Consider the following 27,092-nt stretch of genomic DNA (forward strand, 5'->3'; position numbering starts at 1 on the left):
AGAACCTGCGCTAACAAAAACTACGGACCAGCAGTTACAGCTTAGTACGCTCACCGAAATAAAGGGATTCAAAGACAACTGTTACACTGCAGAAGTGCTTTATTCAGTGTTTTCTGATAAATCCTGCTAGGCTTATTTAAATATTTTCCAAGACGATTCTTTCAAATTTGCATCTAGTTAACAACATTTTGAACCAAATACAGATGATTCGTGTAAGCTGTTAAATTTTTTGGAAATTTGTGGTAAGGTCTAATGAGACCAAACTACTGAGGTCATCGGTCCGTAAGCTTACCCATACTTAAACTACACTACTGGCCATTAAAATTGCTGCACCACGAAAATGACGTGCTACAGATGCGAAATTTAACTGGTGAAACGTTGTTGTGATGCGTACCATCACGTTTCCGACTTTGATAAAGGTCGGATTGTACCCTATCGCGATTGCGGTTTATCGTATCGCGACATTGCTGCCCGCGTTGGTCGAGATCCAATGACTGTTAGCAGAATATGGACTCGGTGGGTTCAGGAGGGTAATACGGAACGCCGTGCTGGATCCCAACGGCCTCGCATCACTAGCAGTCGAGATGACAGGCATCTTATCCGCACGACTGTAACGGATCGTGCAGAAACGTCTCGATCCCTGAGTCAACAGACGGGGACGTTTGCAAGACAACAACCATCTGCACGAACAGTTCGACGACGTTTGCAGCAGCATGGACTATCAGCTCGGAGACCGTGGCTGCGGTTGCCCTTGACGCTGCATCACAGACAGGAGCGCCTGCGATGGTGTACTCAACGACGAACCTGGGTGCACGAATGGCAAAACGTCATTTTTTCGGATGAATGCAGGTTCTGTTTACAGCACCGTGATGGTCGCATCCGTGTTTGGCGACATCACGGTGAACGGACATTGGAAGCGTGTATTAGCCATCGCCATGCTGGGGTATCACGTGGCGTGATGGTATGGGGTGCCATTGGTTATACGTCTCTGTCACCTCTTGTTCGCATTGACGGCTCTTTGAACAGTGGACGTTACATTTCAGATGTGTTACGACCCGTGGCTCTACCCTTCATTCGATCCCTGCGAAACCCTACATTTCAGCAGGATAATGCACGACCGCATGTTGCAGTTGCTGTACGGGCCTTTCTGGATACAGAAAATGTTCAGTTGCTGCCCTGGCCAGCACATTCTCCAGATCTCTCACCAATTGAAAACGTCTGGTCAATGGTGGCCGAGCAACTGGCTCGTCACAATACGCCAGTCACTACTCTCGATGAACTGTGGTATCGTGTTGAAGCTGCATGGGCAGCTGTACCTGTACACGCCATCCAAGCTCTGTTTGACTCAATGCCCAGGCGTATCAAGGCCGTTATTACGGCCAGAGGTGGTTGTTCTGGGTACTGATTTCTCAGGGTCTATGCACCCAAATTGCGTGAAAATGTAATCACATGTCAGTTCTAGTATAATGTATTTGTGCAATGAATACCCGTTTATCATCTGCATTTCTTCTTGGTGTAGCAGTTTTAGTGGCCAGCGGTGTAACTCACGCTAAGGACGACTCTCACACCCGTGCCCGAGGGACCCCGACGGGGGTGGCCGCGCGGACCGTCGACAAGGCGCCTCGGACTGCGCGTCTCCCCCCCACGTACCGGGAGATTAGTTCGAAAATAAGATTAATGAATTGAGAAACTCTTAATTGTGCCCGGAACAAGTATGTGTCCTACATCTGAGATGCATCCAGTTTGTGTACCAATTTATAATTCAGTGTCGTTACAAAGTCACTGATTCCTCTCCTTGAATCGTGTAGGCTGATATTGATCCTGGCACAATAACAAAATCTGATTTTCAGTGACAAAATTCAGTTCTTGTCAAATGGTCCGAAACAGACGCTGTTAATTTCTGCTGTGAAGTGCTTCAACACAGAGCTGCAAATAGTGTCGACCCATTCCGCGAGTTAACAACTTCTGCGCTGTCTCGACCAACGTTACCGTGGTCGAATGCGGAAGTGCAAAGACTTTTTAGGCAGGTGGGCATTATTAAAACCAAAACGAGAAATAAAATGAAATTCTAAATGGTGAATTCACAATTGTCGATTCGAGCAGGAATCGGGACGAAGAAACAATGTTGCCACAATAGTGAACTGCCAACAGATGTGCCGACGCAGGTAGAAACAACTTTGTAAGATGGGCACCCACGACCAGTGAAATTCGTGGTGAATTGAAACTGAATGAAACCGCAGCCAGCTGTTAACTGATCGTTTATTGACCCGACCGGTTTCGCTGCGTTAAAGCAGCGTATTCGGGTGTAAGGGTGTAACATAAATTAGCACGTGGAGATGCTCCCAGCGTTCGTAGTCAGAGAATCCTTACGACTTCTGACTACAGTTGTCGCATCCCCTGCACTATTCACCCCAATGTTTCGCCGACTTTTGTTCGTTGAGCACTTCCCCTCTTCGTGGGGTTGGATTCTCTGACTGCGAACGTTCGAGTGTCTCCATGTGCTAATTTATGTGACACCACTTACACCTGAAGATATTGCTTTAACGCAGCGAAACCGATCGTGTTAATACACCATCAGTTAACACCTATTTGGTTCAAATGCCTCTGAGCACTATGGGACTTAACTTCTGAGGTCATCAGTCCCCTAGAAGTTAGAACTACTTAAACCTAACTAACCTAAGGACATCACACACATCCATCCCCGAGGCAGGATTCGTACCTGCGACCGTACCGGTCGCGCGGTTCCAGACTGTAGCGACTAGAACCGCTCGGTCTCACCGGCCGGGTAACAGCTGTTTGCGGTTTCATTCAATTTCATGTGACCTGATAGGAACTGTTAACTACATGTAACGCCTCTGAACATACTCTGGAAGCATCTGGACGTACTTTATCCGCTACTACCTCTGCCTACGGTGTTGAACCTTCTGTTGGGAAAGACGTTGATAACCTCGAGCATTTCATTTTCTCTTAGGTAAGTTCGCTGTGCCACATTTCATAATATTGTTATAGCTTTAAACAAAGGGATAAATTGAATTGTCGCATAATTTTGGTTACTCAACAGACTCAGTGCTTAAAAAATAACAATCCAATGGTTTTGTTAAAGGCACGATAAAAAACGTAGTCGTTTATAGGGATTTTGAATAAGTTATTTTAGCCGGAAATCTCATTTCACTGTTAGGAACAAAAATACTCTGACCACTCGATTCTCTCTGCCTGCCCTGCAAGGGACAGCGTGAAGTAATATTTAGCGTAAATGATGTAACGTAATATCAATCATCGGGTTTGTTCGGTTTTGAATTCTTTTTAAACTAGCTTTCTCCGCGCTTCCCGGTGTTGCCGTGAATTTCATCCTTTTATACCGCGTTATTTACCTAAAATCGGTAAATAATCTTTTAATGGATTAAAGTACTCATCAATAAGAACAACTTTTACTGTGGGACCAACTTCAAAATCGCGAAAAATCACCTGTTTCATACATTTTGGTCGGCTAGGTTAGTTCGTATGTAACTTTTACAGGGACTAGCTGATTTCAAGTCTGTCCCATAATAAAAGAAAACCTTCATATTAATGAGTTTTATTTTAAACCATTAAATGGTTATTGGGCTTTTTAAATAACCCTGCAATATTTTGTTTGCTGTTGTGAACAGAACCGGAACCAGTGTCAGCGGGTGTGTCTGGTAGATCACTACTTGCGCTGAAAATCCTTTTGATATTTCTCATGTGGCAGGAAAAGTACTCAGTGACGAGGAAAAGTTTAAAAATCTGACGGAGTCTTCAGAACAACTTCGTAATTATGAATATCCCTAGCAGACAGAGGGTGGACAAAAAAGAAAGTTACGTTCTGATTGTCCAACGGAACACTCTCTGCTAGTTTATAGCCAACAACAGAACGGTGCATATTGTTTGCCTTTCGTGCTATTTTCTGGTCCAGATAGTGCGGGCAAGCTTTCTGTGGCTCTAAGATCTCGAGTCACTGGTCAACTTTGCAAATATAAAAAAGCACTAGAAATCTTCAGAAACCATTCTGCTACAGATTATCACAAAATGGCAGTTTTAAAAAGCACACATTTCAAAAGTTCGTATGAAAACCCTGAAAAACTGTAAATAATGTAATCGAAATTGAGAAACTGAAAATGACTAAATCAAACAGAGCGACTGTTTCCTATCGTAAAGACGATTATATTATGTGGTCGAGAGAACATACCGTTAAGAGGCCACTGATGGTACACTGAGTGATGAAATCAACCAAGGAAAATTTCGAGCACTTTTTAAAATTTCCCATTGACTCCGGTGATTCGTCTCTCCAAAAACATATGTAGATAGCGCCAAAAATGCTACATATCTGAGCAAAACAACTCAGAATCAGCTGATTGATTGTTGCCATTCTGTCATTATGAAAACTGTACTCGACAAAGTTGAAGAAGCAAAATATAACGCTGTCCTTGGCGACGCAACGACGGACGCCAGTGGTACAGAACAACTTGGTGTATGTATCTGGTATCTGAATTTACAAAAAAGCATAATACACGAAGACTTCATATAATTTCTATCTGCAACTGTCACGACTCGTTCAAAAATTAAATGAAGTCGGCGTACAAGTTAAGAATTTGAGAGGTCAAGGTTATGATGGAGGTGCCCACATGTCTGAAAAGTTCAGTGGCGTACAATCCCAAATAAAGTAGCTGCAACCGCTGGCGACTTACATGCATTGTGCAACACATAAACTAAACCTAGCTATCGTGAGGTGCTGCCGGTCGCCTTGCATTCGCAATATGGTGGGAGTTGTAAGCCGTGTTACCAATTTTGTGCGCTAGTCAGCAAAAAGGTTGGAACTTATCAAGCAAGCTATCCTTGAAAAACAACCAGAGGCGAAAAGAGTTAAGTTACGAAGTCTTGGTGATACACGCTGACTTGAAAGCCATGATGCACTCCTTCAATTCAAAGAGTTCTTTGACTCTGTGGTACAGTTCCTTGAAGAAATGGACAGAACTTGGCCGTTGTCAGAAAGAGCACGTTTTCTGGCTTACTATTCAATGCTATGACTTGACAATTGAAATTACTGTCTCGCTTCCACGGCAGTTTCAGGCTGTTGCATTAGATCTCAAACTTTGCTATGCGATGGTAGACAGTGTAATAAGAACACTGGGATGATACAGAGAAACGCAACATGAAGAAATTTTCCAAGAGGCGTGTCATATTGTAGAACCTTTGGACATCTCAGTGCAGGCACCCAGAATCGCCAATCGTTCTCATTGCTCAAGTATAGATGCACCTGATGCTAAGGAATACTACAGGTAAAATAAACCTTTAATACAAACACATGTTTTTGCTTGATGCAGCATTTATTTCTTTTCTGTTCTTTCGAGTTCGAGAATAATGTATTGTCGTGTTTTGTTCACTTTCATTGATTTGTACTGGGACAGTTGAGTCGCTATTCGAGAGCAGAGCACTCTTCAAATCACGACCTCTTCACCCTTATACCAAGTGCCATCGTTAAAACAGAAAATATGAACTCTCTAGTGGTTGCAGCAGCGACTTGCCTCATCCTCTCTCGTTGTCGGGAGAAATAACTCTTCGAAAGGAGCTCTGGAGAGACAGGGAATATCCCCCCCCACCCCCCAAACAGCAGCAGAGGCACATCAAGAGACAAATGAATTTTTCCCTAATATAAAAATTCTTTTACAAATCCTCGCTACACTACCAGTATCTACTTGTTTTGTGGAGATTAGCTTCTCTTCTTCGCTTAAACTGATGAAATCGTACCTTCGTACAACAATGGTGGATGACAAGTTGAATGGTGTGGTTGCCATGTATATTCACCGAGATATATCTGGCAGCCTGCAACCTGTCAAAGTCATTGAAGAATTTGCATTAATGTTTACTTTGAGAAAGCCTACGTTCAGTTGGGCCAAGCCCTTCCCAAAACGAAATACTCAATCCATCACGGGCTGTCAGGTCCAGAGATTTAGATGGCCAAGAGCAGAATATAGCTATGAAACTTCTTGGCAGATTAAAACTGTGTGCCGGACCGAGACTCGAACTCGGGACCTTTGCCTTTCGCCGGCAAGTGCACTACCATCTGAGCTACCCAAACATGACTCACACCCGGCCCCACAGCTTTACTTCTGCCAGTATCTCGTCTCTTAACTTCCAAACTTTACAGAAGCTCTCCTGTGGTCTGAGCTACCCAAGCATGACTCACACCCGGCCCCACAACTTTACTTCTGCCAGTATCTCGTCTCTTAACTTCCAAACTTTACAGAAGCTCTCCTGTGGTCTGAGCTACCCAAGCACGACTCACACCCGGCCCCACAGCTTTACTTCTGCCAGTACCTCGTCTCCTACCTTCCAAACTTTACAGAAGCTCTCCTGTGGTTCGCAGGAGAGCTACTGTAAAGTTTGGAAGGTAGGAGACGAGGTAGTGGCAGAAGTAAAGCTGTGGGGCCGGGTGTGAGTCGTGCTTGGGTAGCTCAGATGGTAGTGCACTTGCCTGCGAAAGGCAAAGGTCCCGAGTTCGAGTCTCGGTCTGGCACACAGTTTTAATCTGCCAGGAAGTTTCATATCAGCACAGACTCCACTGTAGAATGAAAATCTCATTCTGAGAACACAGCTCTGTCATGTCTGGTATGACAAATCCACTCATTTGGAAGATGTTGATTTAAAAAAGTGTGAACTTCCTTACCCAAATATGAGAGTGCTCAATCTTGATGACAGACACAATCCATGTGCTCTGTATCAAGCTGTGGCATCAGCCGTTGCTTCCAGATAAATATTTATTGAAACACTTAGTGAAGAAAAGTGGGATTTACAATTTTTGTGACATCACAGAGAAGAAATTAACTTTTGATGAGTCATGCTGATGCTCACTTACACATAAAGTCTTTTCTGTATCTAAGTGAATGTTGTGCCAGTACTTGTGGGGATGGTTGCTTCATTGCTAAAAATGAGACATGCATCCAATGGTCCTTTCTCCATGGATTCCAGCATTCCCATAGAATGTGACAGCTTATAATTCACTGTGCATGCAAAACAATCAAAATTTTGAACTTTCTTTTAGATTCTCTGTAGTTCTTATCAAGAATTGCCCTGGAATTAATGTTTTGAAACGGAAATCCACTGTTTCATATGTTTCACACATGTCTGCACCAGTTCTTTTACCCTATGAGACAGAGAGAGTCTTTGGGTTGCCTTCACTCTAAATTCCCCAAAACACCCTTCACTGGTGAGAGTATTGCAGTATGGTGAGGGGATGTAGGAGTATCTAGAACTTTGGTTTGTGGATAATGACAAGTGTATCAATTACAGTGAGGTAAACAAGAGGAACCCTTCATGTGACAACTTTACGCAATACCAGCACAGTGCGTACAACTTCTGGTACTGTGCAGCCTCTGTTATCGTTATAAATGGACTGATACTGCCACCGACTTCCCTGTCCGTAACTTGTAGAGGGTCATAGGAGCTCTCAAGAATTATAAAACTGATGCGTCCCACATTCTCATAAACAGAGGACTACAGTGAATGGAATGTGTTTTGCTATGGACTGACATATGTGCATTTATAAACATATTTTATTCACTCAAACTCTCCCTTAATGTGTCCCTTAATGTGGCTACTACCATGCATTCCACCATCCTGTGTTGGTTTTACTGATGTTTTATTTGCCCTGATCAAAAAAATTGTGCAGCTGCTCACTGTTATTCTATGTTATCCACAGGTAAACATACTGCCATCTTTTTTCAACTACCACTTTTTGTTGTAGAGGTGAATGGTCTTCTGGCATATGTCAACACCTTTAAAGGGCACGTATTAGTCCTTTATGAGAGTTTGAAATTTCTGGACTGTTCCCCTTTGTGTAGAATTGAGGGTTTGCCATTACTTTTTGAAAGACTTTAATAAAATTACAATGTAAAAAAGGGCAAATGCTCACCTGCTGAATGTGGTAGTGTCTGGAACAAGCAGCCAGTCCTTACTGGGGTATTCCCCTCCGTAGATGCTCCTCCGCCTTCGGCGTCCGAGTGCCAGGGGTACCAACATGGCCACGGTAGCAGGTAACACCCCGGCACCTACTGCTGCCAATAGTGCACGGCCCGGATTCGGCTTGGTGCCCTTCCTACCCGACACCACGTGCACGAGCTGCTGCTGTAGTGGGCGGATGCCAAACTGTGTTGTCAAGTTGGCTCCACTGCCAACACCTTGCAATACTGGCACAGACGCCAGAGTGGGACGTGCTGGCAAGCCGGTGAACACGGGGATGTCTTGTGCGGGGACCGGGCCATTCTGTAAGTACCGAGGAAAATGCTGAGGAGATGTGAGTGAAGAGGAGAATGGGAAGGTGTATTACTTTTTCTTCAGTCATACGACGTGTATGTAAATTAGGGGTGGGAAGTTAGAGCATATATCTTGTGAACATCATGCCCAAAGAAGCAATGGGGTGTCATGAATAGTTGTTTGGTCTTCTGTTTGCAGTGAATATTAATTATAATTTTGCTGAATTCCTCTCTGTTTATCTGTACAGACTGGACCTCTTTGATTTTCTTTATACGTGTGGGATAAATAAGTAAAAAAGAAATGAATAGATTTCAAGATCGGAACACAGATACCTGTTTCTTAAAGTTGTATGGCACACTTCTAAGAAACAATAAAGAAATTGCATTCAGAGATTTCTAACCACTGTTAAGTATAAAAAATTGTGATGCATTTCATGTTAGAGATGTGGACTGTCTGTCTTGTGGACTGTGAGTTAGCTGGTACTGGTACTTATTGCTGTCTTCTTGTTATTATGTACACTACATTGTAAAGGTATTCTGCATCTATGTTAAAACCTATGTGTTCTTTTATTTGCAATGTACTTTGTTTTTTGGTGTGCTCTGTGCCATTCTTCTAAAGAATGTTCACAGGTTATGGGCCCATGATTGTTGATCCACAGCTACCATGGAGGTGTAATGAGGGGAGTTGTCATGATGTCACAAACTTGAGGCAAATGTAGGCCACCTTAGTTGCCTTAGACTTTATCTTCTGGTGGAAGTGTTTTGATAAAAAATGTCAGCTTGTGTCATTTACAGATGTACTAATCACTATGATTATAGTCTAAAATATAAAGGACTTACATTATATTCATAAGTGGACTTGTTAAGTGATATTTCCTTTATACAAATGAATTTTGGTTGTACTGCTTGCTTTTACTGTAGTGGTTTTATTTTTGTCATTTGACTTTAGATTTTCTATTAGTCTAACTTGAAAAGCTGTCTGGACAATCTCGACTTTTATTTTTGAATGTGAGTATTTATGCCACACACCCTTAAATTAATGTTTCTTTCCCCTCTAGCTCCCTGCAGACTAGTCTGTAATATGTCCCTGTGTCTCGACTTGTTTCGACTTTGCTCAGCTAATGCGAGAGCTGACACACTCCAGTCGAGAAAAAAAGACTGGAAACTCACCAAACATAGCAAAATATGTTCTCAGCATTTTCAGGAAGAGGACATAGACAGAACAATAATGTAGTGAGCCCATATTACAGAAAATACACTCCTGGAAATGGAAAAAAGAACACATTGACACCGGTGTGTCAGACCCACCATACTTGCTCCGTACACTGTGAGAGGGCTGTACAAGCAATGATCACACGCACGGCACAGCGGACACAACAGGAACCGCGGTGTTGGCTGTCGAATGGCGCTAGCTGCGCAGCATTTGTGCACTGCCGCCGTCAGTGTCAGCCAGTTTGCCGTGGCATATGGAGCTCCATCGCAGTCCTTAACACTGGTAGCATGCCGCGACAGCGTGGATGTGAACCATATGTGCAGTTGACGGACTTCGAGCGAGGGCATATAGTGGGCATACGGGAGGCCGGGTGGACGTACCGCCGAATTGCTCAACACGTGGGGTGTGAGGTCTCCACAGTACATCGATGTTGTCGCCAGTGGTCGGCGGAAGGTGCATGTGCCCGTCGACCTAGGACCGGACCGCAGCGACGCACGGATGCACGCCAAGACCGTAGGATCCTACGCAGTGCCATAGGGGACCGCACCGCCACTTCCCAGCAAATTAGGGACACTGTTGCTCCTGGGGTATCGGCGAGGACCATTCGCAACCGTCTCCATGAAGCTGGGCTACGGTCCTGCACACCGTTAGGCTGTCTTCCGCTCACGCCCCAACATCGTGCAGCCCGCCTCCAGTGGTGTCGCGACAGGCGTGAATGGAGGGACGAATGGAGACGTGTCGTCTTCAGCGATGAGAGTCGCTTCTGCCTTGGTGCCAATGATGGTCGTATGCGTGTTTGGCGCCGTGCAGGTGAGCGCCACAATCAGGACTGCATACGACCGAGGCACACAGGGCCAACACCCGGCATCATGGTGTGGGGAGCGATCTCCTACACTGGCCGTACACCACTGGTGATCGTCGAGGGGACACTGAATAGTGTACGGTATATCCAAACCGTCATCGAACCCATCGTTCTACCATTCCTAGACCGGCAAGGAAACTTGCTGTTCCAACAAGACAATGCACATCCGCATGTATCCCGTGCCACCCAACGTGCTCTAGAAGGTGTAAGTCAACTACCCTGGCCAGCAAGATCTCCGGATCTGTCCCCCATTGAGCATGTTTGGGACTGGATGAAGCGTCGTCTCACGCGGTCTGCACGTCCAGCACGAACGTTGGTCCAACTGAGGCGCCAGGTGGAAATGGCATGGCAAGCCGTTCCACAGGACTACATCCAGCATCTCTACGATCGTCTCCATGGGAGAATAGCAGCCTGCATTGCTGCGAAAGGTGGATATACACTGTACTAGTGCCGACATTGTGCATGCTCTGTTGCCTGTGTCTATGTGCCTGTGGTTCTGTCAGTGTGATCATGTGATGTATCTGACCCCAGGAATGTGTCAATAAAGTTTCCCCTTCCTGGGACAATGAATTCACGGTGTTCTTATTTCAATTTCCAGGAGTGTATGATTATGAAAGCACCATTTTCATTTCTTGGTTATTATAAACAAATAAAAAAAGAAACTTGCATTAACAAGTCAAAATATGGTGTTGTCTGGATCAAACATGCATTTAAGACCAGAAAAATGCCTGAAAAATGTGTTCCTGGTGCTATATTATTTTCAAAAGCACTGTAACATTTTTAAAACAACTGTTGCCTGCACACTACAGATATTAAGAACAAAAAGTAGTTGTAGTCTGCTAAGCTTTTGGGGCATCTAACACGGCGCCAGTTTCGAAGCAACGTACAGTGTAAGCCTCTCCCTTATTATACAGTCATGAGAGCTACACAAAGGAAGAGCACCATCTAAATAACAAGACTGGCTGGAAAAGATTTTTAAATGCTGAGACACTGTCAATACCATTACTGAAAATTTTTCCATTTGTGCAGGTTCTGAAGAGGATTCGTAAGTGAAAAATTCAAGAAAGGTAGAATAATATTCCAACCTCTGTGGAAAAACTAAACTTTTGAATAAAGATCATTATCACCACTGGTTACAAAAAATTAAGGGAAGTCTCATTAGTAAACAATGTTGGTGTGCAATTGACCCTAGCATGGGAAATACACCCCACAGAAGGTCGACAAAAAGCAAATACAAGGGGGGTGGGAATTCTGACAATTAGGAAATTCGAAAACCGTCTTTTAGAAGAAGAACAGTCATAACTGTGTGCATAGTTCTCTGGAATTGTGGTCTTGTGGTTGTTAGTTTGATTCTTAGTAGAGTCATTTTTTTTTATTTTTATGAACTCTGCATGTATTATCAAACTGAAATGTTAATTAACAAACACTGAATCATAGTTCTTAATAGAAAATAACATCTTTATATTTATATGTGGTAATGGAATAGAAGTGTGGTGACTGCATTCATAATAAATTCAGATGTGGTAGGTATAGTACATAAATGTGAAACATGAAACAGAAAATAAAACAATTTATTTCTAGAGATTACTAATAAATACAAAAAATAATATTAAAATAACGTTATTGGTATGTATAGTTATTTCATTTAACAGCAAGAAACTTTTGTAGCAAATTTTATTTTATTGTGTATATACTCACTCTTTCATGTGATTTGTAATTAAAAACAAAAAATATTTTTGTGTTAAAAACTGAGATTAAATTTTGTTATTTAGCCATTCAGACTGATGATAATACAAATGCAGATAATAGTTAACATAAACTTGGATCCAGTGGGAATCAAAAAGTCAACTTCAAGACTATTAGACTGGATTGTTAATGGACAGCTACAGACTGCTGAGTTATAAGTATGGAAGTATTCTATCCTTTAACAACACTAAAAATCAAGTTTTTGAGCATTTTTGAGAAAATTATTATATTGCTTTAGCTATTGGTAAGTGATGTTTGAGTATTGACCTTCAAATGTTGTAAGTTTGAAGAAAATCAAAGAGGATTGGTGCATGAAGTCACTTTGTAAGATCGAACACAAAATTTACATCTAATCAGTTGTTTTGTAGGGAAAGCTTTTTGTTCAACATTAGGAAAATTTTAATGTAATATAAGCTGGTTCTGAGTTGCAGATAGGCACAACAAAAAGGCTGTCGGAAAGTGAGCTTTCAGCCACCTATGCCGCTGTCAGAAATAGACATACACACACACACACACACACACACACACACACACGCACACACACACACACACACACACACACACACACACACAAAAATGCTACTTACACATACATGACTGCAGTATGTGGCTACTTAAGCCATACTGTGAGCAGCAGTGCATGATGGGAGAACAACTGGATTTTTTTTGGGTGGGGGGGGGGGGGTAAAGAGTAGGCTGGGGTGGGGGGAGGGAAGGATAGCAGGGTAGGGATGAGAGATGGTAATGGGAGTGTAGAGGGACAAGGTTACATTCTATCCTGGATTTTTCCATTATTGGTTCTGATGTAACATGTCAGACACTTTAGGTTACAAAACAAAATTACTTGAAACTATCCACTTGTTTTTCATGCTAGTCATTTTACATATGTTTAGTCTACCAGTTCACAATGTGTGAATCAGGTTTTTACTTTTGGTTTCCTCTTCAGAAATTATGATTGACATTACTAGCATTTATCTAAAGTTAGAATCACCACTTATTTGCAGTGGTATAAAATGTTTTATGGAGGAAAGCTTTTATCAGCTGCTCATACTAAGCCTGATACAAAAGTGTTGCCTGTTTAGTTTTTAACACTAAAAAACAATCCATTTGAGGCATACAGATATCCCAATCAAAGCATGTCAGAGTACCTTGATCCAGATATCCAGCTTCACCCAAACAATAATGTTTTAATTAATAATAAATAATTAAAACATCAGTAAAGATGTATTGATAACTACCAAAATTTGAAGAAAGATGATCAGACTGTTTTAAAATTGTAGTTTATTAAGCACTACTAGTTTCAAGCATTGCTCATTCTAAAGTGCAACTACAATAGATGTGGATATATACACTCCTGGAAATGGAAAAAAGAACACATTGACACCGGTGTGTCAGACCCACCATACTTGCTCCGGACACTGCGAGAGGGCTGTACAAGCAATGATCACACGCACGGCACAGCGGACACACCAGGAACCGCGATGTTGGCTGTCGAATGGCGCTAGCTGCGCAGCATTTGTGCACCGCCGCCGTCAGTGTCAGCCAGTTTGCCATGGCATACGGAGCTCCATCGCAGTCTTTAACACTGGTAGCATGCCGCGACAGCGTGGACGTGAACCGTATGTGCAGTTGACGGACTTTGAGCGAGGGCGTATAGTGGGCATGCGGGAGGCCGGGTAGATGTACCGCCGAATTGCTCAACACGTGGGGCGTGAGGTCTCCACAGTACATCGATGTTGTCGCCAGTGGCCGGCGGAAGGTGCACGTGCCCGTCGACCTGGGACCAGACCCCAGTGACGCACGGATGCACGCCAAGACCGTAGGATCCTACGCAGTGCCGTAGGGGACCGCACTGCCACTTCCCAGCAAATTAGGGACAATGTTGCTCCTGGGGTATCGGCGAGGACCATTCGCAACCGTCTCCATGAAGCTGGGCTACGGTCCCGCACACCGTTAGGCCGTCTTCTGCTCACGCCCCAACATCGTGCAGCCCGCCTCCAGTGGTGTCGCGACAGGCGTGAATGGAGGGACGAATGGAGACGTGTCGTCTTCAGCGATGAGAGTCGCTTCTGCCTTGGTGCCAATGATGGTCGTATGCGTGTTTGGCGCCGTGCAGGTGAGCGCCACAATCAGGACTGCATACGACCGAGGCACACAGGGCCAACACCCGGCATCATGGTGTGGGGAGCGATCTCCTACACTGGCTGTACACCACTGGTGATCGTCGAGGGGACACTGAATAGTGCACGGTACATCCAAACCGTCATCGAACCCATCGTTCTACCATTCCTAGACCGGCAAGGGAACTTGCTGTTCCAACAGGACAATGCACGTCCGCATGTATCCCGTGCCACCCAACGTGCTCTAGAAGGTGTAAGTCAACTACCCTGGCCAGCAAGATCTCCGAATCTGTCCCCCATTGAGCATGTTTGGGACTGGATGAAGCGTCGTCTCACGCAGTCTGCACGTCCAGCACGAACGCTGGTCCAACTGAGGCGCCAGGTGGAAATGGCATGGCAAGCCGTTCCACAGGACTACATCCAGCATCTCTACGATCGTCTCCATGGGAGAATAGCAGCCTGCATTGCTGCGAAAGGTGGATATACACTGTACTAGTGCCGACATTGTGCATGCTCTGTTGCCTGTGTCTATGTGCCTGTGGTTCTGTCAGTGTGATCATGTGATGTATCTGACCCCAAGAATGTGTCAATAAAGTTTCCCCTTCCTGGGACAATGAATTCACGGTGTTCTTATTTCAATTTCCAGGAGTATATATCATCCTCATGAAACAGATATTGCTTGCTGGATGTAGTTATGCATGGCACATTCATCAAAGTGCACCATATTGAATTGCATTGCCATGCATCATGCACTTTAATGACCGTGCTGTGCACAACTGTGCAGGACACTTGATTTTCGTTTGATGAGGATGATATATCCACATCTACTGTAGATGCACCTGAGAATTAGCTGCACTCAAAACTAGTAGTGCTTAATAAAATAAGGGCAGCACCATTGCGGCATATCATCCAGTGCCAATGGCTCTTTTTGGATGGTAAGGAGTGGCATAGGGTCAGCACACCACTCTCCTGGCAGCTCTGATGCTGCTACCTCTCATTCATGTAGTTCCTCACTTGGCACCACAGGCTGAGTGCATGCTGTTACATCTTCCCACCTACAAAAAACCCTTGGCAGTCCCAGGAATTGAACTCTGTTCCCCCTCGTGGTCTACAGAGGTGGACAGTGCTAAATAAGGACAGTTTTAACATAGAGACTGATGGAACAATTTATCCAGATTGTGGTGTACACCCAGGATGTGGTGTACTGCCTGAGGCAGTACTCTTGGATTTGGAAGTGCTGTTAAAACATTTCTGCTTTTGCTTTGCTAGCTTCAGTTTCAATTTCTGTGTCAGCACAAGTGTTTGGTCACTAACTTTGGTGCCAATGAAAGGCGTCACACGTGAGGAGAATATATTTGAGTTTTGTGATAGGCCTTCAATAAGATTGTGATACAGTAGTTGATGAAGGCTTCATGTTTTGCCCTATTGACAGCCAAGTGCATTTTATTCAGCATCTCTGTGTCTATAGCTCCATGCTTTGTTTTGCACCTATTGTGCAGTTATCACTGTTTCTTAGTTGCTCTTTGATATTTGTAAATAACTGTCACTACAACTGCCTCATGGCCATTGATAGCAGTTTCAATGCAGGCATTTCAAAGAGGGTTAAGTCTACCTGCCCACATCACAAACTGTCTGTAATATTTTCAGAAGGTGGTGCCTCACTGCTTGTAAATATTTGCAGCAAGCCATGATTAGTGGCAAGATATACTGATAAAATTTATTTATTTAAGAACCAGTTTCAGGCCACAGACCACCATCAGATTCATAGAAGTATTTACAGCATCATTTAAGGTATTACAAAATCATAGGCATCAGATAATAAAATCCATGAATTTGTCACTGTTGTTACATAGTAATGTTAACTACACCATCATCATAAACTGTGCCAGACTGTGCACTTATCCACAGATGGTCAGCAGTCAGCATCAGTGCTAGGAATGGAGCCATCCATGTACTCAGTGATGTAGAATGTCTGCGTTCTTAGGATCAGCTATGGATAAGTGCACTGACTTGCACAGTCTATGATGATGGTGTAGTTAGCATTACTATGTGACAGTAGTGATGAATTCATGGATTCTATTAACTGACACCAGTGATTTTATAGTGCCTAATACGATGTTGTAAATACTGATAATGGTCTGTATTTGGAAACTGGTTGTTAAATAAAGAAATTTTATCAGTCACTCTTGGCAGTAATCCTGATGGTCTTCAAATATCTATATGATGTAATTTTTGGAGAAAGCATTTAATATTGTCTTGCAGGGTGTCTTGTCATGTCCACCACATACAAAACTGTAAAAGTTTCACAGATCAGAAATAGTTTGTGTGCTTTGCATTACTGCTTTCCAGTAATTCTTGTAGGTTGAAGCTCATAACATCATCATAGTGCGAATGGCTGGAAATCAACTAATTAAATCTTATTTTATTTCATATAATATGTTAGTTTCTGTTTTTAGATATGACCTGCACATTATTACAGACCTTGTTTCACAGTTATTATTATTATTATTGAGATCCACATTGCATTAATTTTTTTTGCTTAATTTTGTGATTAGGTTTCTGTGCAGTCCAAAACAAAGCACCAGATTACACTACCTCACTATTAATAAGATGTAACTGAAAAGCTGTCGAGCTGGAAAAGGAAGAAAAATAGAAGGGAAGAAGAAAATAAGTATATGACTGGGGTATGGAATAGAGGGAAAGGCAAAGTACTATGTAATTACAGACAAATCTATTGATTTCTATTAAATGGTGCTTCCAGGAATACCAAAAAAAGGTAAATAAATTATTATGGTAATGATTGGCATAGTTATTGTTCGTGATCCTGTTGTGCTTTTATCTATGAGGGGCATTCAGTAAGTAATGCAACGAATTTTTCTTCTGAAAGCAGGTTGCTTTTATTCAGGATTCCAATACACCGTATAATTCTCCACTCTTTTGCCTAAAAAAATCCTATTTTTCAACATAATCTCCTTGAGATGACCTGATGCCTGCTTACTGGGAGGACCTATGTACCACTCTACTGGTTGGCATCAGAGCCAATGTTTTGTCACCTCAAAAACCTCCACAAAATTCATATACTGCTTCCCACAGAGTGCTTCCTTCATTGGGGCAAACAGATGTAAGCTGGAAGGTGCGAGGTGGGTGGATAAAGTAGAACAGTCCAATGAAGTTTTGTAAGTTCGTTTGAGGTGCAGAGACTTGTTGAGATCTTGCATTATCTTGAAGAAGGAGAAGCCCATTTGGATTTTTGTGATGACAAACGATGAAGTTGTTTCTTCAGTTTACTGAGAGTAGCAAAATACACTTCAGAGTTGACTGTTGCACCACAAGGGAGGACATCAAACAAGATAACCCCCTTCATAGTTCCAGAAGACCATTGCTGTGACTTTACCAGTTGAGGGCGCACTTTGAACTTTTTCTTCAAAGGAGAGATGGTGTGGTGCTACGCCACGGATTGCCATTTTGTTTCTGGTTCAAAGTGATGAACCCATGTTTCATCACCTGTGATGATGTTCAACAAAAAAAATTTTCACGATCATCCTCATTAAGTTCAAGGCAGTGAGGATTCCAGCGGGCACACACATTTGCGTACCCCAGGCTGGTGGATAACTAAGTCAGCATTACCAACAGAGATGTCTAGTTGAGCAGTGAGGTGTTTGATCGTGATCTGTCAGTCACCTCGAATGAGAGTGTCTGTACGTTCCAACACAGTAGGAGTTAACAGCTGTATCTGGCCAGCCAGCGTGCTGGAGACTGGGCAGGTTCACACGGCCTCGTGCAAATGATGGCAGACGCTTTCCCCAATGACTCGCCGTGCTTTTGTTCGCTGCCATGTTTATGTAGACGTTCAGCAAGCAGCTATGAATGTCTGCGATGCTCGGGTTTTTCGCCCAAAGAAATCAATGACAGTTCTCTTTTCGGAACACACCCCCATTATACATTCCATTTTGAAGCTATGTATAGTGCCGCCACATATAGGAACTTCATGAAATAACAGCGGCTGAAGCGAGAATATTCCATGATGTCCCACAGAAAATTCTGTATTTTTAACCGAAATTGTCAGAAAAATTAATTTCCATGTTAGAGCTCGTTTTAGTTTGGTCAGTATGTACTCTACTTCCTCGATTCACCGCCAGTTGGCCCAATTGAAGGAAGGTAATGTTGACTTCGGTGCTTGTGTTGAGATGCGACTCATTCCTCTACAGTACTAGCATCAAGCACATCAGCACGTAGCATCAACAGGTTAGTGTTCATCACGAACGTGGTTTTGCAGTCAGTGCAATGTTTACAAATGTGGAGTTGGCAGATGCCCATTTCATGTATGGATTAGCACGGGGCAATAGCCGTGGCGCGGTACGTTTGTATCGAGACAGATTTGCAGAACGAAGGTGTCCCGACAGGAGGACGTTCGAAGCAATTGATCGGCGTCTTAGGGAGCAACGAACATTCCAGCGTATGACTCGCGACTGGGGAAGGCCTAGAACGACGAGGACACCTGCAATGGACGAGGCAATTCTTCTTGCAGTTGATGATAACCCTAATGTCAGCGTCAGAGAAGTTGCTGCTGTACAAGGTAACGTTGACCACGTTACTGTATGGAGAGTGCTACGGGAGAACCAGTTGTTTCCGTACCATGTACAGCGTGTGCAGGCACTGTCAGCAGCTGATTGGCCTCCACGGGTACACTTCTGCGAACGGTTCATCTAACAATGTGACAATCCTCATTTCAGTGCAAATGTTCTCTTTAAGGATGAGGCTTCATTCCAACGTGATCAAATTGTAAATTTTCACAATCAATATCTGTGGGCTGACGAGAATCCGCACGCAATTGTGCAATCACGTCATCAACACAGATTTTCTGTGACCGTTTGGGCAGGCATTGTTGGTGATGTCTCGATTGGGTCCCATGTTCTTCCACCTACGCTCAATGGAGCACGTTATCATGATTTCATACGGGGTACTCTACCTGTGCTGCTAGAACATGTGCCTTTACAAGTACTACACAACATGAGGTTCATGCACGTGGAGCTCCTGCACATTTCAGTCGAAGTGTTCGTACGCTTCTCGACAACAGATTCGGTGACCGACGGATTGGTAGAGGCGGACCAATTCCGTGGCCTCCACGCTCTCCTGACCTCAACCCTCTCGACTTTCATTTATGGGGGCATTTGAAAGCTCTCGTCTACGCAACCCCGGTACCAAATGTAGAGACTCTCCGTGCTCGTATTGTGGACGGCTGTGATACAATACGCCATTCTCCGGGGTTGCATCAGCGCACCAGGGATTCCGTGCGACGGAGGGTGGATGCACGTATCCTCGCTAACGGAGGACATTTTGAACATTTCCTGTAACAAAGTGTTTGAAGTCACGCTGGTACGTTGTGTTGCTGTGTGTTTCCATTCCATGATTAATGTGATTTGAAGAGAAGTAATAAAATGAGCTCTAACACGGAAAGTAAGCGTTTCCGGACACATGACCACATAACATATTTTCTTTCTTTGTGTGTGAGGAATGTTTCCTGAAAGTTTGGCCGTACCTTTTCGTAACACCCTATATATTTGACCACCGAAATTATCTCGCGATTTGCCGGCCGCGGTGGTCTAGCGGTTCTAGGCGCTCAGTCCGGAACCGCGCGACTGCTACGGTCGCAGGTTCGAATGCTGCCTCGGGCATGGATGTGTGTGCTGTCCTTAGGTTAGTTAGGTTTAAGTAGTTCTAAGTTCTAGGGGACTGATGACCACAGATGTTAAGTCGCATAGTGCTCAGAGCCATTTGAACCATTTATCTTGCGATTTTCTCAGTAACGCTTGAGAAGTACGCGCTACTGCTCACACGTTTCGTTGTCCTCGTGGAATACTACGAGTGTAGGAAGTTTGCAGCAAATCGGCGTTCCAAACGTCGCGACCTCCCCCTGTGAGTCGTCCCGCAGAACGGCCCGCCTGCGCAGAAGCTTTTCCTCGCGCTCCGCATTTTCACTGAGGATGTCAGTTCTCAGGTCGACACAGGGGCCACCGTCTCCATGATTAATATGCCCGCCTTGGGCTCCCCTGAGTTGTCACCTCCCTCTTCGCCCACGGAGAGGGTTCCGTTCCCTTTCGAGCGCCGTTCGTCGTCCAGGCGACGTACAAACGTGTTCCCCGGCTCCTTACTCGATTTGTCGTCGACCGTCCGTCGGCTTCGAATTTTTTTGGCCCGGATGCCTTTCAGCTGTTTGGCTTTTCAATTTTCGACGAAGGAAGTTAAGGTCGTTTCCACGGCTGTTCCTTTTCGGGACTCGGACGATCTGTGCTCTGCTTTTGCGTCGTCGTTTGCTACGGATCTCGGATGTGCTTCCGATTTTCAGGCGCACGTCACATTTCGGCTGGGTGCGCAGCCTCGCCCCTTCCGGTGGCCTTCCTTACTGCCGGCGATTGAGCGGGAACTCGGTCGGCCCCGGGCCTGTGGCGTTCTGGAGCCCGGGCGACACCGTCGGTGGTCCTACGGAAACCCAGTGGGTCCCTTCGGCTGCGTGGGGACTTCGGCGCTACTGTCAGTGCTCGGCCCCTCGTCGACAATTACCCCGTTCCCCGAGAGGAAAACCTTCTCGCCGAGCTACCGCGAGGATCGACCTGGCAGAGGCGTACCACCAGCTATTCTCGGATGCCGTGTCCCAGAACATCGTGCTTATCGACACGCCTTTCCAGTTACACAAGTGACTTCCCTTTGGTGTCTCTTTGGCGCCGGCCATTTTCCAGCGGTTCCTGGAGCAGCTTACGCAGCTGCACGAATTATCTGGATGACATCTCGGTCACCCGATGTTCCCGCTAGGAACACTTGCAAAACCTCAGCGCCCTATTTCGTGCTCTGCAATCTGCTAGTTTACGCTGTCGGCTGGGCAAGTGTTATTTTTTTCAACCGGAAGTGGAATATTTAGGCCACTGGCTTAGCAAAGGTGGCATTCGGCCTTTGGGTCGCAATGTCACGGCCATTGAGGCCCTTCCTCGTCCCAAGGACTTATCTGACCTCTAGGTGTTACTTATTGTTTAAAGTTCAGGCTGCCTCCGTTGCTCAACCCCTCAATAACTTTCGTCGCAAAGGCGTGCCTTTTGACTGGCCTCGTGCCTGTGACCGGGCTTTTCTCCGTTTAAAGGCCATGCCTTACTCCCTTCTCTCCAGACTGGCCCTCGGTTTGTGGCGGCTGGTGCGTCGGCATACGGATTGGGGTCATCCTCGCGCATCGGGATGCCGATGGCTCCGAACGGCACATTGCTAATGCCTCTAAGGCTAACCGCAAATTGAGACGCGTATAGCGTCTGTGGCGTGACGCAGCGAAGAGCGCATTTTTGTAACTTCACTGGTTAATAGGCTAGGCGCAAATTGAGACGCCTATAGCGCGTGTGGCATGACGCAGCGCAGCGCGCATTCTTGTAACTTCACAGATTCAAATGGGACCGCGCAAACTGCGACGCGACTGGGACGCGAGTGGGACGCGACACGCGCCTGCGCCAGGTCGCGCGGCGTTGCGGTTGAGGCACAGTTTCTCGCGCCGCGCGTGGCTCGCTAGCACCGTGGGAAATTTGAGGCGGGGAGCGGAAAAGTAGCCCGGCCATATGCTCACATCGGCACGGCGAATATGAGCAGTGGTAGTATTGCCCATACGATAAATTTTGCCTTACTGTCTACTAAATTTTATTGCCTTTGGGTAGTGTTTCTTTTTTCACCATTTAAACGCTCCAGCTTTCTTCGATAGTACATTATACTTTTCTGTTATTTATATCTGTATAGTTTTCTTTTGTTTTGTTTTTCTTCTGTCAAGAGAATTGCATACTTCAATAACTGATGAGCCATTGGCCGCTGGAACTATATCATATGCCTCTGCGATGTTTTTAGATCGCAAGAAGGGACAGAGGTTAGTGAATAAGAAAGCAAGGAATATTATAAAATAATGTGATTAAGAAGGAAAGTAAAACAAGGTTATTTTCTCGCTGCCTAGTATGCTGGCGTATCTGTACGACCTGTTACAAAAATTTAGAAAGGGATAATCTCCACAGGTGTGATCCCTTTGTGCTCCTGGGAAAAAGCGTCCAAGATCTGAAGTATAGAAGTCTCACTGTGATTATTTGGATATGGATGTAATAATGTAATACGACACACTGTACTACATACATCTGAACATCACATTTCCACTGCAAGCTAGAAACAGTCTAAAAGCAGTCACAAATAACAATGTTTTAATTGGTTCGCCGTGATAATAAAAAGCATTTCAATTGTTGCATCCACGTTATCAACATTAATAAACTAATTATACAACAGGCTACACAAATGAAAAAAAGTGGTCGCTATTATTACGAAAGTAGGAATATCCTAAAAGAGTGCTATGATTAGATATATTTAATTTATTGAAATGCACTACTGACAAAGGCAGATCTACTTTCATGACAATGTTTTTCGAACTCCAACTCACAAGGCACACATGGCTAGCTTCTACATTCCTGTCGCGCGCATTATCCTCCGCTGCTGACAATACACTGACCATTGTGTTGTGGGACAGATCAATTGTTTATTTTTTTCAATGCAACTATTTTATTCGCGATCACACATTGTCAGTTTGGTAAGCCGTAGGTGAGTAACCAGTATGTGGCATGTGCCTACCATTCCGCCTGAAGGAACGATCGTCATTATTTTAATACTGCTCAGATCAAGAGAAGGAATAAAATCCTTTGGTAAGTTTCCGTTCCAGTCGCTCAGTGTTAAAAAGATGATGGGTTACGGGGATTCCACCAGAATTCCAACAGAACTGGCAATCTGTTTTTGTGTGAATTGTTAATCTTTTCTAATTCGAAGAAGCATCACCGTTTGTGAGTAACGACTACATTTCTCTTGGTGACTGGTTTAATTGTACTTCCTTTGTCACAGAGTAATTTGCCAAAGTCATCTCACAGCAGGTATTGCAACAGAATTCCGAAATTCCGAAAAGGACTGCCTGATTAAACAAGTAATTGGCAATCACAGAGCTCGATAGCTTACGAAAAACCTCTTAGTGTCGGTTTGCAGTAACATAAAAGAAGAAATGTCATGTTTATTTTCATACTAGGAAGCTCTTGTTTCGGTAGCTGTCGATAACTCTTAAAAAATTAGTCACTGGAGTGAAATAAATAAAAAGGGAAGTATAAGTATTGGTATATCGCCGTAGATAAGAAAGTTCCTGTGTTTAACAATTGGCAAAACACTCTCCTCCTTGTGTGCTATCATTCGCCAAACTTTCGTTTCGATGTCTCGAGTGGTTTAGGAGATACGAGAGATGTTGCGAGTAATTCATTCTGGCGTGCGTGAGATCGGAAGTGAGCGCGCTACATGGGATCCAATTTCTCGAGATCGGAGGCACATAGAGACCTGCTCCCAAGTTTAAAAAAAAAATTCAACATGTTAGCTAAATTTCATACGCAGCATATGGTGTAATACGCACCAAACGCAAAATCATAGCGACCCCTAATTTTCATTGCAAACTTTTTTTTTCCGTAGTGTCTTACTAAAATGTGCACATCACAATAAGAATGGCCATTAGCGAGATGATGGGCACTCTCGCCACGAAGCTGACATATAACGCTACAAGTAAGGCAAAAATCAAATATTTACAGTGAATAGTTTCTGTAAAATCGTTTGGGGAAAATAACGGGTTGCGCGCGCTCCGGTTCTGTCAGCGCAGAGCTTCGCCAGTCGGCGCGTGCGAAGTACGGTGTGCGCGTCGCAATATGCGCTGCACCCGCGCGACTCGTGAGGAACGTGCGTGTCGCGCTGTACTCGTAGTGTCGTGTCACGTCACACGTGCTATTCGCGTCTCAATTTGCGCCTAGCCTAAGAAGTTGACAAAGGTGGTCGACATATCGCCCACCACATTGGCCCTCACCCCGTTTTTGAGCACCTACCGCACTATGCCAATTGATAGACGTAGTCTGGCAGAGCTCCTTCACGGGCGACAGCTGCGGACCCTGCTCCATTTGCTGATGCCACCCCCTCCCGCCCCCACTCCTGGCCCCCCCGGCGCGGCCGCGTGGGCCTGCGAGTACGGGCGCAAGGCGGGTTGGACGCAGCCCGTGGGCGGCGTGTGACGTCGGCGCAGATGTCGAAAGGGTTGGAGCGCCGCCATCACGATCAGACCCGGCTGCGTGCCCCCGCGGGACTCGCGCTGCCGCCTCCTCTTTCGGGCACGGACGTGGTCCTCGAGCCGCCGCCCCTGCCCCCGGTTGCCATCTGCCCGTGCGTCGGCCGCTGGCCCTCCCTGCCCCCGGGTGGGTCGGGAGCTCTCTCCTCTGCCCTGGACTCTGGGTCGGCCGGCACGGATACCTCGGTGCGTCCCTTCCTCCCTGGCAACGGCTCCCTGCCGCCCACCTCGCCAATGTCCAGGGCGTTTCCGCCCCTACGCGCCAGTTTCAGGGGGGAGGGGGGGGGGCAGGAGGTCTGGTACTGCGCGCCGCGGATTCTGAATCTGTCCCAGACAGCGTGGACATCGAAGACCCCTAGACGTCTCTGCACCGTCGCGCCCTAAGCCGTGGCGGCGTGTGCCTCTGGCCCACTTTTAATGTGAGGGCGCACAGTGGAACACGTGGTCCCTGCGGCGAATCACTGCGTCCCCCGATCGTGTATTTAAGCGCCTGCCCCCCACTCAGCCAGTCAGTCTAACCTTGGCCTGCATCTATCGACATTTCGCCTCAGACAGCGTATTTACGTTCTTTGTTCCGTGTATTAGTGGGCGTCACTGATTAGTTAGGTTTCCTTGTGACTCTGTTGTTCGTAAGGTCCTTCGTTGTTCGTCTCTGTCCTCTCCCGTTTGTGTTGTTCTTTGCGGGCCCGCCACGCTTTCCTTCACGGCAACCCCGCGGCCGTTCCGGTCGCGGTTACAACACTTCTCCATAATGGGTAAGTTTCTAAACTGTCCACCTGCAACATGCAGCCACGTTTGAAACACGCCGTGCTTGGGGAAATGGCATTATCGAAAAGTGACGCACAGGCAAGTGTGGTGCTCCGTGGGCCAGATACAGGGTGTTACAAAAAGGTACGGCCAAACTTTCAGGAAACATTCCTCAGACACAAAGAAAGAAGATATGTTATGTGGATTTGTGTCCGGAAACGCTTACTTTCCATATTAGAGCTCATTTTCTTACTTCTCTTCAAACCACATTAATCACGGAATGGAAACATACAGCAACAGAACGTACCAGCGTGACTTCAAACACTTTGTTACAGGAAATGTTCAAAATGTCCTCCGTTAGCGAGGATACGTGCGTCCACCCTGCGTCGCACGGAATCCCTGATGCGCTGATGCAGCCCTGGAGAATGGCGTATTGTATCACAGCCGTCCACAATACGAGCACGGAGAGTCTCTACATTTGGTACCGGGGTTGCGTAGACAAGAGCTTTCAAATGCCCCCATAAATGAAAGTCGAGAGGGTTGATGTCAGGAGAGCGTGGAGGCCACGGAATTGGTCCGCCTCTACCAATCCGTCGGTCACCGAATCTGTTGTCGAGAAGCGTACGAACACTTCGACTGAAATGTGCAGGAGCTCCACGTGCATGAACCTCATGTTGTGTAGTACTTGTAAAGGCACATGTTCTAGCAGCACAGGTAGAGTACCCCGTATGAAATCATGATAACGTGCTCCATTGAGCGTAGGTGGAAGAACATGGGACCCAATCGAGACATCACCAACAATGCCTGCCCAAACGGTCACAGAAAATCTGTGTTGATGACGTGATTGCACAATTGCGTGCGGATTCTCGTCAGGCCACACATGTTGACTGTGAAAATTTACAATTTGATCACGTTGGAATGAAGCCTCATCCATAAAGAGAACATTTGCACTGAAATGAGGATTGACACATTGTTGAATGAACCATTCGCAGAAGTGTACCCGTGGAGGCCAATCAGCTGCTGATAGTGCCTGCACACGCTGTACATGGTACGGAAACAACTGGTTCTCCCGTAGCACTCTCCATACAGTAACGTGGTCAACGTTACCTTGTACAGCAGCAACTTCTCTGACGCTGACATTAGGGTTATCGTCAACTGCACGAAGAATTGCCTCGTCCATTGCAGGTGTCCTCGTCGTTCTAGGCCTTCCCCAGTCGCGAGTCATAGGCTGGAATGTTCGTTGCTCCCTAAGACGCCGATCAATTGCTTCGAACGTCCTCCTGTCGGGACACCTTCGTTCTGTAAATCTGTCTCGATACAAACGTTCCGCGCCACGGCTATTGCCCCGTGCTAATCCATACATCAGAAGGGCATATGCCAACTCCGCATTTGTAAACATTGCACTGACTTCAAAACCACGTTCGTGATGAACACTAACCTGTTGATGCTACGTAGTAACGTGCTTGATGCTAGTACTGTAGAGCAATGAGTCGCATCTCAACACATGCACCGAAGTCAACATTATCTTCCTTCAATTGGACCAACTGGCGGTGAATCGAGGAAGTACAGTACATACTGACGAAACTAAAATGAGGTCTAACATGGAAATTAAGCGTTTCCAGACACATGTCCACATAACATCTTTTCTTTATTTGTGTGTGAGGAATGTTTGCTGAATGTTTGGCCGTACCTTTTTGTAACACACTGTATAAGAGAGGTGAATAACGGCTGTGAAGATGTCTATACGTGCATAGATGTGCAATTGTTGAGCAACTGACCGCCCAAATGAACCACGAGGCTGCCAACAGTGCCTTCTCAGTGACCTTTCAGTTAACATTGGTGTACGTGGGCCTCCACAGCTGGTCCATAGTTCATCCACCCGTGCTGACTGCTGTCATCAGCGAAGCAGGTTGGAATTTGCACGCCTGTAGCGCAACTGTACATCCAATAAGTGGCGACAGGTTCCATCGAAAAGATGGCTCTTGGCACGTTT

The 27,092-nt window shown here is 45.3% G+C and overlaps 1 protein-coding gene across 1 annotated transcript in view; it reads right to left on the bottom strand.

The window, feature by feature from the left end:
• LOC126106289 (uncharacterized) overlaps positions 1-27,092 on the bottom strand; it is a 77,233-nt gene that overhangs the window by 10,967 nt on the left and 39,174 nt on the right. Inside the window, exon 7 of the mRNA XM_049912509.1 lies at positions 7,928-8,277. Coding sequence (XP_049768466.1) covers positions 7,928-8,277 — 350 coding nt within the window. The remainder of the gene's footprint in view (positions 1-7,927; positions 8,278-27,092) is intronic.

Source organism: Schistocerca cancellata, chromosome 10 (genome assembly GCF_023864275.1).
Source record: "Schistocerca cancellata isolate TAMUIC-IGC-003103 chromosome 10, iqSchCanc2.1, whole genome shotgun sequence".
NCBI lineage: Eukaryota > Metazoa > Arthropoda > Insecta > Orthoptera > Acrididae > Schistocerca > Schistocerca cancellata.